We start from the raw sequence: 17,346 nt of genomic DNA, 5'->3' as shown, positions 1-17,346 counted from the left end.
CTGAGCCTTTAATCCCATGAGGTAGTCATGTTTTTGAGGATGGCTTCAATAGCTTTTTAGGCAAAATTAGCTTAATTTGCAGATAGATACAGCTCAGGATATTGCCCCTACTAGGTCAATGTGTTTGATATGGAACCCATTATTTAAAGATTTGGATAGAAATATTTGGATATTTTGAAGACTCTAGATTTCATTGGTATGGGTGCTCCCTCTACTGGTGCCTACTGTAGCACCTTTTCATCTTACATGATTCTTGTCAATGTCTTACCCTAAATCCTTAGTAGATCTACCAAATGACTCAAATGTCAGGAAGGAAGGAAGGGGAAAAGGGAAGGAAGAAAGGGAGGGAGGGAGGAAGGAAGGAAGGAAGGAAAGAAGGAAGGAAGGAAGGAAGGAAGGAAGGAAGGAAGGAAGGAAGGAAGAGAGGGAAGGAGGAAGAGAGGAAGGGAGTGAGGGAGGAAGAGGAAAAGAGGGAGGGAGGGAGAAAGAGGAGGGAAGGAAGGAAAGGAGAGAGGCAGGGAGGAAGGAAGGAAGGAAGGAAGGAAGGAAGGAAGGAAGGAAGGAAGGAAGGAAGGAAGGAAGGAAGGAAGGAAGGAAGGAAGGAAAAGAAAGAAAGGAAGGAAGGAAGAAAGGCATTTATTAAATACCTTCTATGTGCCAGGCATTGTGCTAAGAGCTTGACAAATTATTATTTCATTTATTTTCATTATTTCATTTTTCATTATTTTATTATTTTCAATTTTCATTATATTCATTTAATCTTCATAATGACTTTGGGATACAGATGCTTTTTTTCTTCTCATTTCTTCTCTTTATTTTACAGTATAGGAAATGGAGACAGGCAACATTTAAGTGACTTGCATAGCTATTAAGTATCAGTATAGAATTGAACTCTGGCCTTCCTGACTATAGATCCAACAGTATCCACTGTACCTCCCAGCTGCCCATTTAGGTTTTCAATAGTTTGTTATTACACTGTAGGACTTCGGACGTCCAAATTTTATCCCACACTTTAATATTAGTCCATCTCTTGTTCTGATCAACTAATTAACAAGCAATTATTAACTACCAGCTATGTGTTAGGAAATGTACTAGACATTGTTAATAGAAAGACAAAAAATAAGAAATCCCTGATATCAGGGAAATAATATGTTCACATAATATGTACATAAAATAAATACAAAGTCACCTCAGTAATAGTAGAAAGGCACCAAGGAATGTAGGAAAGAAACAAGCCTTTATTAAGCCTACTACATTTAAATACTGTACTAAACTCCATTCCTATATTTCATGTGATACTAGCAACAACTGTAGGAGTTGGCACTATTGTTATTCCCATTTACAATTCAGGAAACTGAGACAGACAGAGGTTAAGTAACTTGTCTAGGGTCACATAGCCAATAAATATCTGAGTCAAGATTTGAACTGGGATCTCCTTGACTCCTGGCCTAATTCTATATCCTGACTGAGTTGAACTTTTATAGATGTTATAGTTTATCTTATATCTTGTTTCCCTTTAAAAATTATCTTTACAAGTACTAAATAAAATGAGTACTTCCAAATATACAGGAGAATATATGTTTGTAAATGAAACTGTGAATCTCTATTATTTACAGCTTGTTTGTCTTTTGAAGTATCTAATAAATTGAAGATGTTACTTTCAAAACTGTCCTACCCAAATGTGATTGGACAGCTAGGAAGCACAGTGGATAGGGCACTGGCCCTGAAGTTGGGAGGAACTGAATTCAAATCTCACCTCAGACCACTTACTAGCTGTGTGACCCTGAGCTGGTCACTTAAACTCAATTACCTTAAACATCCAGGGCCATCTCCACCCGTCCTGATGTATATCTTGCCACTGGACACAGATGGCTCTAGAGGAGAGAGTGACATTGGTGACTTTGTACAGCCTAATGTCATGGTCCTTTTTGAAAATGAAGGACAGACAACAACAATCACCACCAACTGTATGTGATTACTTCTAACCTTGTTTTTGTTTTTTTTTTTTCCTATGCATTAAAAAAAAACAAACCTTTTTTTTAAATGATCCTCTTCCCTCCCTCCCTCTCTTCTTTCCTTTCTTCCTTCCTTCCTTCATCTTCTGTTCTGTTATTAATATCTTCCCTGATAGTTTATTTGTTTAAGATTATTCTTTAATGGAGTTTTCTTCCTTCTGAGATCTTTGGTAATTTCACCCGCCCCCTCCCATGCCTTATATTACCCTATTGATCACTTTCTGACTCCTTCTCCTTCCTGGGGCTGCACCTCAAAGCTGTCTCAGCCTCCTCCCATTCTAGGCAATTTACTTTCACTGACCTTAGTTTCTTCCACAATTGAATTCTGGGGGAGGGGAAGAGCTGTCCCATCTGGATTGTGGGCCCTTGGAGTATCACACACATTGGTGTCCTGATTGTTATCATTGTTTCTGTTTGTTCTTCATTCTCAAAGAGGACCATGACATCAGGGTAATGTCATGAGGGAGGGCTGCACAAGGTCATCAGCCTCATTCTCTCCTCCAGATCCAGCTGGGTCCAGTGGCAAGATACATATTAGGACAACTGAAGATGGCCATGAATGTTTAAGGCAGTTGAGGGTATGTGACCCAGGGTCACATAGCTAGTAAGTGTCTGAAGTAAGATTTGAATTCAGGTCCTCCCCACTTCAGGATCAGTGCTATATCCACTGTGCCACCTAGCTGCCCTGGCGTCCTGATTGAGCTGTGCCATAGTACTGAGTCCTGCCACAATGCTATCCTAGCCAGACTGAGGTTCTACCATTTTATTCTCTCTAGCACAAGGTGAAGGGAGGAGCAGAGTTGAGTTTTCTGTTGTAAGCTTCTGCTTTTTGGTTTTCCCTGGCACAGAGTCAGGATGGGAGGTAGAGGTGAATTTTCTTATAAGCCAATGGGCTTGTAAGATTGACTTGTGAAGACTGATGACTAATTGAGGAAAGGATTGTTGAGTCAGTATTTTAGAAATAGGGATATGGATTACACTCCTCAGCTATTAGTTCATTAGATTGTTATTTTCTTAGGGATCTTGGTGTTTTAACTTGTGCAACTAACTTAGGCAACTAAAGTTGCATTATCTCTGGCAGGTAAATTCTATTTAGGAGAGATTTGAGACATAGTAAGGATCAGAGTAAGTGGCTAGTTAGCTATCTTGTTGGTCATATGTCTCAATCAAGATATATATAAAATATAATTTCAGGTGACATTAGGCTTGGGATCAGGAAGATTCATACTCATGAGTTCAAATCTGGCCTCAGACACTAGCTGTGTGATCCTGGGCAAGTCATCTAACTATGTTTGCCTCAGTTTCTTCTTCTGTAAAATGAGCTGGAGAAGGAAATGTCAAACCTCTCCAGTATCTCTGCCAATAAAACCCCAAATGGCATCGCAAAGTGTCAGACACAATGCTAGTTTCTGAGAAAGAAGGCTTTTTAGCACCTGTGGGGACTAAGAATAAAGCCCATTATGTATTATTCATAATTCTTATTCTTCAGATATTGGTGTTCCATGATTTGTAACCAAATAGCACCTACAGAAAAATATTTATACCAAAAATATTGATTTTTTTTTTTTGGCAAGGACCAATTCTCATTTACTGAAAGTGTTCATCAATTCCCTGATTCAGTCTAGCTTGCTCTTTCTCTCCTATTCAATTCTAAGCATAAGTGATTGTCCATCTATATTGCCTGGACAACCTATATGAAGTTATTCAGTTGTGCTTTGTTCAATAGTAATTAAAAGAATAAATAGTCACCAAAAAAAAGGAAATAGAGATGATGAAAAATTTGGAAGGTCAGGGTGCATCAGATATTAATCAGTGAATAAGTATTTATTGAACACTTCCTATTTTTCCAGCTAGATATTTACAGTTATGCAAGAGAAATATGACACAAAGTTCCTCTTCTCAAAAATATTACTAATACCTGGAAATAAATATGAACAGATAAGAAACAAATAATGACCAACTTTATGAATCAAATTTAAGTGCTAAACTGTGCAGGAAAATCAAAGAGAGAGGGCAGAAGTGAGAGAGCAAGTCCTTGATAGAGTTCATGGAAGACATGAAGCTTGATTTACAGACTGAAAGAATTATGTTATAAACAAATATTTATTAAACACTGGCTCATTTGTAAGGGTTTGTTCACTGCCAATGTTACTAAAATTAATCAGTCTATCTGTCTATCACCTATCTATCTATCATCTCTATCTATCTATCTATCTATCTATCTATCTATCTATCTATCTATCTATCTATCTATCATCTATCTATGACTGATTCCTTTATCTTAAGAGGCTGACCTTTTCCCTACATATGAAGGCAAATCATTCATATTTATATATGGCACTAATATGTAAAGAGAGACAACAGGGAATGGTGGCTAGAGAGCTGGCCTTGAAACCTTGAAGATGTGGGTTCATGTACTGCCCATGACATTATGTGTCAGTGTATGACACTGTCAAATGTTTTGATCAATGTCAGGTAACTTGTCAGTATATTCACAACTCTAAAAAAACTAGAAGATTCAGAGAAGGTAGTTTCATTGATAGGATATTCCTAGCAGAGACCTCTCTCTAACAATGAAATCTTAGGCCTACTGCCTATTCCTATTCTATTCTTATTAGACATGGGAGGGTGAAATAAATGCAGAGAAAGAGGGAGATTGACTGATAGGGAGCAGACAGACAGATTGGAGGAGAACCAGGAAAGAGCAATGTCACAGAAACTGAGAGATGGATCAATTGGAGTAGGAATAGATTGGAAATAGGAAGACCAGGTAGGAGTCTCTTATGATTGGTTGCTAGAGATGAAGGCCCAACCAAGAGTGGTTGCAGTTGATGTTGAAGAGAGAAGCTTGATGTAACATGTTGAAGAGATAAAATCTATTATTGTTTAGTCATGTCCAACACTTTGTAACTCCATTTAGGATTTTCTTGGTAAAGATATAGGAGTGGTTTGCTGTCTCTTTCTCAAGCTCAATTTACAGATGAGGAAACTAAGGCAGATAAGGTTAAGTGATTTGCCCAGGTCACATGGCTAGTAAGTGTCTGAGGCTGGATTTGAACGTGGGAAGAGAAGTCTTCCGGATTTCAGGACTGGCTCTGTATCTACTATGTTACCTAGCTCTTCCCATATAGGACCTGGCAACTGTTAGATATAAGTGGTGAGGGAGAAGGAAGAGTAAAAATGATTTATATTATGAGCTGTATGTAAGGGATGGTATTAATAGAAAGAAAGATCAGGCAATGAAGCATGTCGTTTTGCGGGAAGAAACAATGACTTTGATTTTGGACATGCTGAGTATAAAAAGCTCATAAGACATACAGATATAGATGACTAGCAGATAGCACTAGAGGTCCAGGCTATGGGAAAGAGATTGAAGATAGAGGTTTGGGGATCATTTGTATAGAAGTAGATATTGAAGCCCTGATGCTTGGGGTCATCAGACTACAGAGTTTGGGGACATAGAAGAGATAGTGGGTGATGGTTAATTTATCCTAAAAAGACTTAGAGATAAAATAAATTTCTTCAATTATATAAATAATGATTATTACAAAATCAGGAACTGCTTCCAATCTTCAAAGAAGAGGATTGTGAAAAAAAGAAGTAAAGATTTTCAATATGATTCAACTTTTTCTGCAATTTCTGTAAAACAGTCTATTCTCTTGTATTTTATTTCAGATACAGTGGCCTAGCACAGACCTGCAAAAGGAGGAATGCATAATGAAAGGAAAAGATGCAGTAAGTATCCTTCACTGTCAGTCAAAGCAATAATCAATTGTAAAGTTTCTTTTAAAATCTATGAAGGACTGAACTGCAAACCATGTTTTAAAGAATGTACACAATTCAATCATGAAAGAAAGAGATAATAAAAATATGTGAAATAAGTTCTAGCCACTGTAATGTCTGTATCTATTTTGTCAAATCTATACATCTTTATAAAATTTCTCCTGTTAAAATCTCAACCAACTCTTTATTCAGCTAATTGGAGGGAGACAATATGCAGGAAACTTTTGGTGCCAGGAAAAGCTGAATACAATTTAAGCATAATGCCATTTTGATTGATTAGGTAGAAACAAACTAACAAAGAAATAATTGAGGCATTAAATTGTGTGTAAGAATTCAGATAAAGGGGAGTACAGTGAGGACTAACAAGATGAAGCAGACTGAAGAGGTGGTATTATAGAAAGAATACTAGACTTAAACCTTGACTGCCCTTCAGGTCTTTGTCATTAATGAACTGTATGACTTTAGACAAATCATTTATCTCTTTGAGCCTCAGTTTCCTCCTCTGCAAATTAGAGAAGATAACAATTGGGCTATCTATACCACCACCTTAGAGGGTGGTGGTTAAAATCCAATGGAACTTTATAGTACTTTTAAAAAATATATATTTGATGCTCACAAAAATCAGTGAGGTAGTCCTTATGAGCATTATTATTCCCGTTTTACAAATGAAGAAATTGAGGCTTATGGAGGTTAAATGACTTATCAAGAAATACTTAGCTAATAAAGGCTCAAGGTGATATTCAAACCCAGAGCTCTTCTCATTCCAAAGTTTTTCTACTCAATCAGAATGCCTGTTCTGTGTAATATGATAGCATTTTGTAGTATTAAAGTGCCATATGAATGTCAAATATATTTGAAATATATTATGAGTTTATCTTTAATTATCTGCAAAGTTAATTAAATATGCTTTATGATTATTTACTTTTAAATGAATTAATTTCTACATAAAAAAAAATCTCCACAAAATGAGTCTCTTAATTTTTTTGGTCCCACTTCCATTATTTTTTCTGTTTATCCCTAATTTTTGTGCCAATGTTTTTTCCTTCAATAATCATAGAATATACTCTTTTCCTCTGGTTCCACTTTTTCCCCCCACTCCATGTTATTTTATAAAAGCTTTGTAGATTTCTTTTGTTTTGGGGGAGACTTGCATCCTAGATCAGGGGGCTAGCTCACCTAAAGAATTGGAGGCTAATCACAAATTTTGTAAAATAAAAAATTTTTTAGGAGAGAGAAATATGGCCTGGTACAGATCACCTTGGTGACTATCCCACTGAAGTAAGAGAAGACTGGTCTTTTGTAATTTTACCAGACAAAAGGGAGGGAAGGACATTCAATAAGATATGCAGCACCCATCCATATCTTGCATATCAGTATACCAGGGTCTCAGCAACACCCATTCCTGAGGTAAGAGGCAGAGCTGCCCTTCCCCTGGGAGAGTTCAAGGATTCCTTGGGGGTTTGCGATCTTTAGGTTTCTGGGGGTCCCACTCCATTCCCATAACACTTTGTAATATTCATATTTAATATTAATCTTATTGTAGTATTCTATTGCAGTGAGTAAGCCATAATTCAACCAGTCCTTCTCTAGTCATTGGACAGCTGGCTTGTTTGTGGTATAGCCGAAAGAGTGCTGAACGTGAAGTTATCCACAAGACCTGGGTTGTAAACTTGAACCTGCTATGTAGCCACAGCCAGACCAATTAATCTCTTTCAAGCCTCAATTTCCTCATCTGTAAAATGGCAATAATATAAGTATTACTTACCTCACATTGTGTGGAGGTCCAATGGGATACCATTCAAAGTCCTATAATTACAGATATTATCCTATGTTTTGACATTGTAGATACCGTTGCAACAAATATCTTTGAATAGCTCTTTTTCCTCAATGTATTAATAACAATTATGAATTGAAGAAGTAAATTTTCCCAACACAAAGGGAACAGATTTTGTGAGCCCTGCAAAAGGGAGGTACCAAGAAGATAGACCTTTATATATTTATTCTAGGTTCTGACCCATTAAGGAATGAGTCATCCTTTCCTCCTTACCCATGCCACTATCTGTGATGGGGGAAAGTAATACAGGGATGCTCTCTTACTCTAAATTCAGTGGACATCATATGAGTGGGGAGTTAAAGAGGGTTATAGTAACCCTGCTCTCTTACCATGCCTCCACAGATTCTCCATAGATTAACTCATTGGCTGAAACTACCCATTGGCCCATATGTACAAATTTTAGTATTAGCCACAGGGGAGGCAATTTATATTACCTGATAGAAGCTATTCTTTCAGTCTGGGAAAGAGGAACTGTTTGGGAGGGACTTGGGACCTGAATGGGGGGATGGATGGGGCTATCTCAACCAAAGAATTGGAGGTTTATCAAGAATCTTGTAAAATAAAAAGAAATTTATTAGGAATTAGGAGAGGAATATATGGCCAGGGAACAGATCACCTTGGTGATTGTCCCACTGGAGTAAGAGAAGACCTAGTATCTTTATAAAACAAAGGAAGGTAAGGGAGTTACAAAGCAAGGGGAAATGCAAACACTGGGGCCAGATAACTGAGAGGTGATCTTTGATAACAGGGTATCAAGAAGATATGCAGCATTCATTCATATCCTACTTATCCTCTTGCAGACCTTAGTATTTCTTTAGCATACTTGGAGTCATGTCCTGCCACACCTCATACCTGAGGTGGGAGAGAGAGCTGTTTTTCTCTTGGCTTTGGGCATTGGGATCTTTAGGTTTCTTGGGGTCCCACTCTATACCCACAACAGAACCAGAATGGACTATGGGAGACAAAGTATTCTTTCTTCCTCCTAGTTCTTTTCTGTACCAAATTGTTTAGAGCAAGAAAATGACCAGTACATTCCCTAAGATCTGAGTGGTCAGCAGACGGCTGGTCACTTACACATGTGAAATCAGCAGCAAAAATTTTGTCTAATTGCTTCTCTGAAAGTTGTGTCATTGTGACATGACAGGGAAAACTCATGCTTCCAGCTCTGTGTAAACATCATGTGTACCTATGGCAAGAGGAAAAGGAAACGATCAGGTTTTATTAACTGTCCTGATATGGCTAACCCACAGAATAAAACCTTGGACCCATAAGTAAAGCTTCACATGGTTGATTGGAGATATTCTGCCCAGGAACTTCATAGCAGTAGTACTGTCACCATCCCAGCCTCAAGGATATTCCATTCTAGTTTGCTGTAAGTGATGAGATTGGACACATACACACACACACACACACACACACACACACAAACATATACATAACCCCGCCCCCACATAACATGTCATTTGCTACAATTAACTACCTAATATCAGTGTACTTAATATCTCAAAAATATTTTGACACATTATTATTGTGATTATTATACAAATTATATAAAGTAAAATTCATAATACTCAGTTTGACTTCATTAGAATTGCTTTTAATTGTAATTTATTTGTTTGGTTTTATCTATAAATTTATTGGTGCAGGGAAGGATCATTGAAGAAACTTCCTCTACCACTTCAGATTGGCAACTACTCTTCTTATTTTAAAGCTCATAGATGGAGCAGCTAGGTGGCATAGTGAATAAAGCACTAGCCCTGGTTTCAGGAGGACCTGAGTTCAAATGTGATCTCAGACACTTGACACTTATCAGTTGTGTGACCCTGGGCAAGTCACTTAACCCTCATTGCCCCACAAAATAAATAAACAAACAAACAAATAAAGCTCATAGGTTACCTAGAACAATATCAAAGATTGGACTAGAACCTCCAAGTATTCTTGCCTCTGGGACTAGCTTTCTATTATACCATACTGCCTCTCTTTTTTAAAACTAAATGATTGAAAAAATGTGTAAATATTATTTTACCATATTTTCTGTATTTAAAATTGGCCACATCCCTTTTACAAACCAGTTAAAAATGAATGCATTGTAATGTGCCTTATTTATCTGACTAAATAAAATCTGCAGTGACATGCTAAAGAAAAAGCCTTTGTGTGGATTATTTTGTCTCTGCTAACCCAAATACATAGATTAGCAAGTTTATTTTCAAGTGCTGCAGATAGATTTGTAAATTTCAGATCACAAGATTTATGTGTTTTTTTTAAAATCACAATAACATTCCATATCCCAAAAGTTTGTGTACATGTTTCCTGTGAGGCATAGAAACATTTTCTCAATTATATTTTTCTGACTCCATGCTGACTCTGTTTATAGTTATGCCGAATAGTACTCTTCTTGAAGCATAGCACCAGGAATTGTTTGGTTACTTAGTGGAGCAGCTTGCCAAAGGAATCTCCACACTCCAATACTTTGGGAGCCCTAGCCATGTATATTTTGCTTGATCATACAACAAATGTTAGTCAAATGAATGAGCTGTATGTATTCATTTATTACGGGTATACTATCAGCCTTCATATTTCAAGTTAATACTTTTAGAATTCTTTGGTGTCTTCCCTCCAATCATTTACTTGGTCATACTAATTTTTGTTTACATCAGGCCAAAACCTCTCCCTTCTCTACTCTTCCTTTCTATTGTCATCCTATCAAATTCTCACCCTCAAGTAAGAGAGTAATTATATTGGTGGGACAAAGAGAAAACAGGCATATCCTGAGGTCAGAAAAATTTAGGGGAGCAAACTGACTGTGTGACCTTGGGCAAATGACATAACCTCACTGGGCCTCAGTTTCCTCATCTTTGAAATAAGGCAGTTGAACTTAGATGATAGAGTAACTCTGAACTCTAAGGCATGATTTTTGGTCTGTGAAGTAAGAGGATGATGGATTTGTTTGTTATCCTGCTAACACATTTCTTGCATGTGTATGTGTTTTTACCTTGTCACAGAGTGAATGTGCAAATTTTGTTCGTGTGCTGCACCATTATAACAGAACACATCTCCTGGCCTGTGGCACAGGAGCCTTTGACCCGCTCTGTGCCTTCATCAGAGTTGGACACCAATTGGAGGTAAGATATCCTTATGTCTTGCCAACAGTAAAGACACAATTACAATTATTTTGCATTAAAAGTCATAGAATGTTCTCTTCTGGAAGTTTTGAAATATCCTTTCATGTTGGGAATTTGAAAAGGTAATTGTGAGAAAATATATTTCTCTTTTTGAAAAGATATCAAAGAAAAGTACATATATTCATATATAATATACATAATACAAATTTGGGGCCTCCTTTTTTATTGTTATGGAAGAGTTCTATTAAGTAATTTTAAACACCTAAGAGTATAGTTTTATAAGATTTTCTCCCTTAAATTTATTATTCCATTGTGTTTGATTTTGTTTTGTTTTAATAAAATGAATTATTAGAAAATCCTCATCCTCATTACCAAATTTATTGAAGCTGACATTTTATGTCAATCTTAAAGCTATATATATAATATATAATATATACACACACATGTGTATGTGAGTGTTTGTATTTATGTATATGTATATGTATATATGTATGTGTATATATATATATATATGTTCCATTTTCCATATACTTACAAAAATATTCCTTTGTTCCAATGTTTTATTTGCATAATCGGCTTTTACTAGCTCCTATTTCCTGTTTTATTTTTGCTGTGCAAAATGTTTCAATATCATGGGCTGACAGAATCGTATAAATACAAGGGACCTCAGAGGTCATCTATTCAAGCCATAGAATTCCCTATATAACATAGTACAAAAATTTCCTATAAAATGTCCATAACAAGTGGTCATGCAGCCTTTGACTAGGACTTAAGTGGAAAGTTACTCACCTTTTTCTATACTTACTTTAATAGGTCCAAAAAAAAATTGTAAATTCTTTACTGTCAGTCATGTCAAATGGGACATAATTATGAAACTTGTTAGTGTTTGTATTTTTTATTCCATATTCCATATTTATTTCATCCCCTGTGCTTAATTATCCATATCATGATAAAAAAGAACCAAACCCATTAATAATAAAATAAAGAGATTCTTAATTGAAAAGTCATTTTTATATAATGATTTTTTTAGGATGAAAAAAACTTAAAAAGGTGTGATTACTCTGTAATTTTGCTCTCAAAGTTTTTCATCAGGCTTGTAAGCCAGCAGCATTTGGTAGAAAGAATGCTTACTCCAGAATCAATGGACACAGATTAATATGGCATTTTTGATGCTGACTCTTTGCGTGACCTGGAAAAGATCACAATATATCCAGACTTTCGTTTTCTTCATCTGTGAAATGAGGTGGTTGGACATTGTATCTCTTGGGTGACTCTCAGCTCTAAATCTATGATTGTATGTCAACAGAAGCAGATAGAATTCAATTCTATAATTAATAAATTTTAACTAAATACTCTCTTTGTATAGAGCTAGGCAGTGGCAAAGACACAAAGTTTACATAAGTTTTGGCCCTTGCCCTCATGGGGTTTACCTATGGCTCATAAAGAAATAACTATAACATGAAATACAAAAGATAAAAGCATCAGAAATATTTGTTCAAAATAAAATTTTCCTGGAAACCCTGAAAGAAAAAAAAATATTTTTTACAACCAAGGATTCTCAGGAAAGGATGAATCTGAATTAAAAGCAGGTAAACATTCTAATTAAAAGAGCAGTCAAAAAAGCAGGTTTAAAAACTGTTAAGAGAACATATTTGTTCAAAATGTGCAGTCCTAACAGTTCTTGTCTTACAGAAATAAAAATTATCATAAGTATTTGGGGGCATTATTACTCCTTGGATATTATATGAAAATGACACCTATTCATTCTTTTGTGAAACGTTTTGGGTTTCCCCCTTCTATTTTTAGCATAGAGTCTTTGAATTATTCATTCAAAACTGTTTGCCAAGCAGAATTCCCTTCCTTTTGTTCACAAGATTAAACTGCAACAAGTTGTTTTTTGGTAGTTATTACTTTCTTTAAACTATTTTTATTGTTTTTCTATCAGTCTAAGAAGTGTCTACCCCTCACCATAGATTTCTCCATTGTAACAAAGAAACACAGTTTTAGAGAATAAAGTGTCAAAGTGACCACATCTGACAATTCATGTAACATTCTATGCCTGTAGTCCACCATGGTGGAATACATGGTAGCAATTGTTAAGGTTAATTAGGAATTTCATCTGTTATAGACTTTGGATCTTGAAACATCTAGGTGGAGTGGATAGAATTCTGGGCTTTGAGTTAGGAAGACCTATATTCAAATATGGCCTCAGATATTTACTAGCAAGTCATTTAATCTCTGTTTGCCTCAGTTTTCTCAAATGTAAAATGGAGGTAGTAATAGCACCTATCTCCCAGAGATCATTTGAAACAATATTTGTAAGGTACTGCAGTTCCTGACAAATAGTAGGCATCATATAAATGCCAACAATTTTCATCATTATCATTACCATCACCATCATCATAATAATCATCATTATATTACGGGGTCTACCTGTAGCTTGGAAAGTACTATTGGAGTGAATTCTCTACCACTGTAGATCTACAGTTGTTCTGTAACATATTCTTTGAAGTTTGTCTGGGGGTATTGTTAGGTTAATTGACCATCCCAGTGTCATGTGGTTATTAGTAAGTGCTCAAGGCAGGCATTAAACTAAGGTATTCCTGATTCTGAAGTCTAAAACTCTATCCATCATGCTGTGTAGGTACCTCACCTAGCTTACTAGAGTCATACCTCAAACAAAATCAGTATTCATTACTGTAAATTTTATAAAGTAATCCATGAGTTAGATTTCAGAAATCATAGACTGAGAATTGAGAGCCAGATGGAAACCCAGATCATCTGTTCTAACTTCTACCCAAAGAATAAAGCCCATTCGCAGCATACTCAAGTGGTCATCTGGCCTACTTGAAAATTTTCATTGACAGGAACTCATTCCAAATATTGGCAATAGTACTTTTTGCTTCACACAATCAATTTAGAGCTTTAAGTGAAGTGTAGAAATCACAGCTGTGCAACTAATGTTTTCTTTGTGTGTTAGGCATGGAATTTCCAAACTATGCATCATTTATGATTTGGTGACCTGATTCCATAGAATTGTTTACAATAAAATCATAGTGCACATGTTTTAGTGATGAGAGACAAATGCCCTATGCACGGACAGAGTGCCCAGTATTTATACAGTGCAAAAATGAATTCTCACATCCAGAAGAAAAAGTAGGATGAGGGAGGGATTCCCATTGTCTTTAGAATATTTGTTCATTTATTAGTGACATTCAATGCAAATTAGTTAGTACAACTATCTAGATCAACCAGACAGTTCAAATGTCTCACACTCCATTTAATATTTGCAAAGCCTAGAAGTTATGTCTTATTTTGTAGTTTATATTCTTACATAATAATAACTTGCATTCATTTCATGCTTTATGCTTTCCAAAGTATTTTCACACACATGCTATCATAAGTGATCTTCACAACAATTCTTTACTTTAAGGCAGGACAGGTGTTTTTATAATCACTTTAGCTATGTGGAAACTGATGGTCAGAGAGGGTAAGCAACCTGTCAACACCAGCAAGTATGAGAAAGAGTCTCCTACCTCCCAGTCTGGGACTTTGTCCATTAACTCCTTCTGCTTAATTATTTGTATCAGATACAGAGAGAAGGTCATAATACTTGGAGTGCTCAAGATTCAGAGGAGAAAGATTATAACAATATCCATGTAGAATTTTAAGGTTTACAAAGCATTTTGTATACACTACCTCATTTTGATCTTTGCAACAATTCTGTGAGGTAAGTAAATGCCTATGGTCACCCAGCTGGAAAGTGCCAGGGAGAATTGCAATTCAAGCTGTCTCTTGACACCATGATTCAGAACTCTTCCACTCTGTGGCATGGAATTAGTATGTAGGTTAGTTAGACTCAGTACTGGTAATACAGATTTTGAGCCAGCTAATCCTGTGGGTGATTCACAGAGCAGTGTATATAAGGGAATGGTGTGCACAATAAACAAACTTCATAGAAACGTGTTAGCATTTTGGCTCCCTTGATGCCTTTGCATATTTCTTCTTTGTGGCCCTGTGAAAAGCAGGCAGAAGTTCATGTGGGGCTTATGTTTCTTAGGACTCGTATATGTCAGTCTGTTGTGAGATGTACTATACCAAAGTCTGGACACAGATGATATTAAACAGGGGAGTTGAACTATTCTAATATATGCCAGAGAGGCAACCTATATACATATAGCTAATTGTATTGGATTAAACTAATTCCTCTTGGGTCTGCTGAAAATATTCCTCTTGGCAGGCATCAAGATGTGACAGATGCTTTAGATGTCATGAAGCCATCTCTCCTTGACCTGCTCTACTTGGAAGAGAGTAGTGTTTCTGGTAAACCATTGGGAAAGCAATTATGGGTATTGTAACCAGTGATCACCTCTCTGATGGTTCAGTAGTTCTCTCCCTTTATTCTAGGCATCCAAAATCACCTCGAAGAAACTCTATCTGAGACCATGGACTTAGAGGAGCCTGTGAAGGGAAGAAGGACAGAGAGATTATTTATACTGGGGGTTAGTGTAACCATGATGAAAGCTAGAATATTTTTCACAGGTGAATAGTGGTATTGTCATGGTTCCAAGAAAAGGTCCCTTAGTTACATCATACTGCCCTGGCACCAAAGGAGAAAGAGACAAAAGAATTTTTATACTAGGCCTAAAGGGACTGGATTGGGAATGTGATAGCTAGTCGCAAAAGGGGCCTCATAAAAGGGGACTTCTACAATTATTTCTGATCCCCCATAGTCTTTATTTGAATGATGATGATGATGACATTAATAACTAATTCTTTATAGAACTTTAAGGCTGACAAATCTTTTTATATCATTTGACCCTTACTGCAATCTTTGAGGCAGGTACTGTTATTATTTCCATTTCATAGATGAATGCTAAGGTTAAGTGGCTTACCCAGAGTCTCATAATAAGTGTCTAGGACAGAATTCATACCCAGTTCTTCGTGACTCCCAATCTGGATTTCTATGCACTTTACCACAGAGCAGCCAAGTAAAGTAAGTGTAAGCTCCTTGAGGGAAGAGTTGGTTTCATCATTGTATTGTTTAGTCCTATTGCTTGACATGTAGTATGTCTATGATAGATTCTTGTTGGTTGATTGATTGATTTTTTTTTTGAGGGGCAATGAGGGTTAAGTGATTTGCTGAGGGTCACACAGCCAGTAAGTGTCAAGGGGGTGAGGTCAGATTTGAATTCAGGTCCTCCTGAATCCACAGGTGGTGCTTTATCCACCGTGCTACCTAGCTTCCCTCTTGATTGATTGATCTTAAAAAAAATGAAGGAAGGTTCCAAGAAGAATTTGTTGCCATCTGAGAGAATAAAACCATTCTAATTACTGAAGATTCCTTTAACCACATGTTCCTGTGTTGGGGATTATTCACTACATCTTAACAACTTTGATATGCTTCAAGAATAGAGTCAAATCCCAAGGGTGTCTAATTATGCTTGCAGAAATTGTCATGTATAAAGTGAGGAACAGATATTTTGGGGTGTATCAGCACATATTGCCCATTCTCTATATATAACTGTGGGTGTACTTTATGACACAATTTTAGAGGACCCTACAGAATAGACCAGGATTCTGATTGTCCTTTATAGTGCCATGTCACTTATAGACAAGTCAAGTAAGAATATCTATTCAAGAGAAAGCAATTTCTCATACCTGTACTGTGTTTTTGAATAGTTCTTTCTCATGGTCCAATTCACCTGCAAAATGGTAAACATGTCGAGTTCTGTTCTTGCTAGTTGGTAGCAATTTTCTTTCTTTCTATCATCCATCTATCTATCAATCATCTATCATCTATCTATCTATCTAATTTCTATATTTATTATTTGTAAAAGTTAAAGCCAAATAATCCGTCATCATAGCCACATACAAATTAGAACATAATAAGATTAAGCATGAAACTGTGAATTTCTGTTCCATTCCACTTACTTTTAAAATGTATTTAATAATTTCAGCCTTTATTTTCAAAATTGCCTTGCTGGTCTGTGTTTCCTTCTGAGGTTTTTATGTACTCCTTTATGGATTTAAAAAAAGTGTTTATATGGTCTTTATCTTTCCCCCCACCCCTGCCCCACACCCTTGTCTCTACCTCCACCCCCTGATATTAAGCCCTGTGGATCTTTGGGTTCCAAAATGTTGGAAATTCAGGGCCCTCTATATTATTTCAGGACAAGGTGCTAAAGACCTGGCACTAGAGTATTCGGTTCTGAGCACTGAAGCACCCACACTAGTTGCTGCCACTCCTGGGTGTTTCCCAGCTTCTGCTATGGTTTTTTGATGACCCCAAGGCATTATTGTGAAAGTCTGCTGCTTTCACTGAATTATGATACTGAGCCTTGTAGGGTACAAGTGTCTTTTACCATTTTATGGTTCCATTTGCTGTCTTTGCTGACAAGCCACCTTTCCAAGGGGATTCTGGCTGACCTTTTTTTAATACACTTTTGAGATGAAGTCACTTTTTATAATTTCTCATTAAATTTCTTCAGTATTATTTGGGCTGGTGCTGTATTGTGTTTTCTGCTGCACTAGGCCCAGGGAGCTAGGCTTTCATTCATGAAGCCATCTTTACCAGAAATCCTGGTGGACA

At 36.5% G+C, this 17,346-nt stretch overlaps 1 protein-coding gene across 1 annotated transcript in view; it reads left to right on the top strand.

The window, feature by feature from the left end:
• SEMA3E (semaphorin 3E) overlaps positions 1 to 17,346 on the top strand; it is a 360,049-nt gene that overhangs the window by 212,219 nt on the left and 130,484 nt on the right. The window contains exons 3-4 of the mRNA XM_043968536.1: positions 5,691 to 5,750; positions 10,635 to 10,754. Of these exons, the coding sequence (XP_043824471.1) occupies positions 5,691 to 5,750; positions 10,635 to 10,754 (180 nt within the window). The remainder of the gene's footprint in view (positions 1 to 5,690; positions 5,751 to 10,634; positions 10,755 to 17,346) is intronic.

The sequence above is a fragment of the Dromiciops gliroides genome, chromosome 5 (genome assembly GCF_019393635.1).
Source record: "Dromiciops gliroides isolate mDroGli1 chromosome 5, mDroGli1.pri, whole genome shotgun sequence".
Lineage (NCBI taxonomy): Eukaryota > Metazoa > Chordata > Mammalia > Microbiotheria > Microbiotheriidae > Dromiciops > Dromiciops gliroides.
Note: the sequence above shows the minus strand (reverse complement) of the source record. Positions and strands in the feature narration are given on the sequence as shown.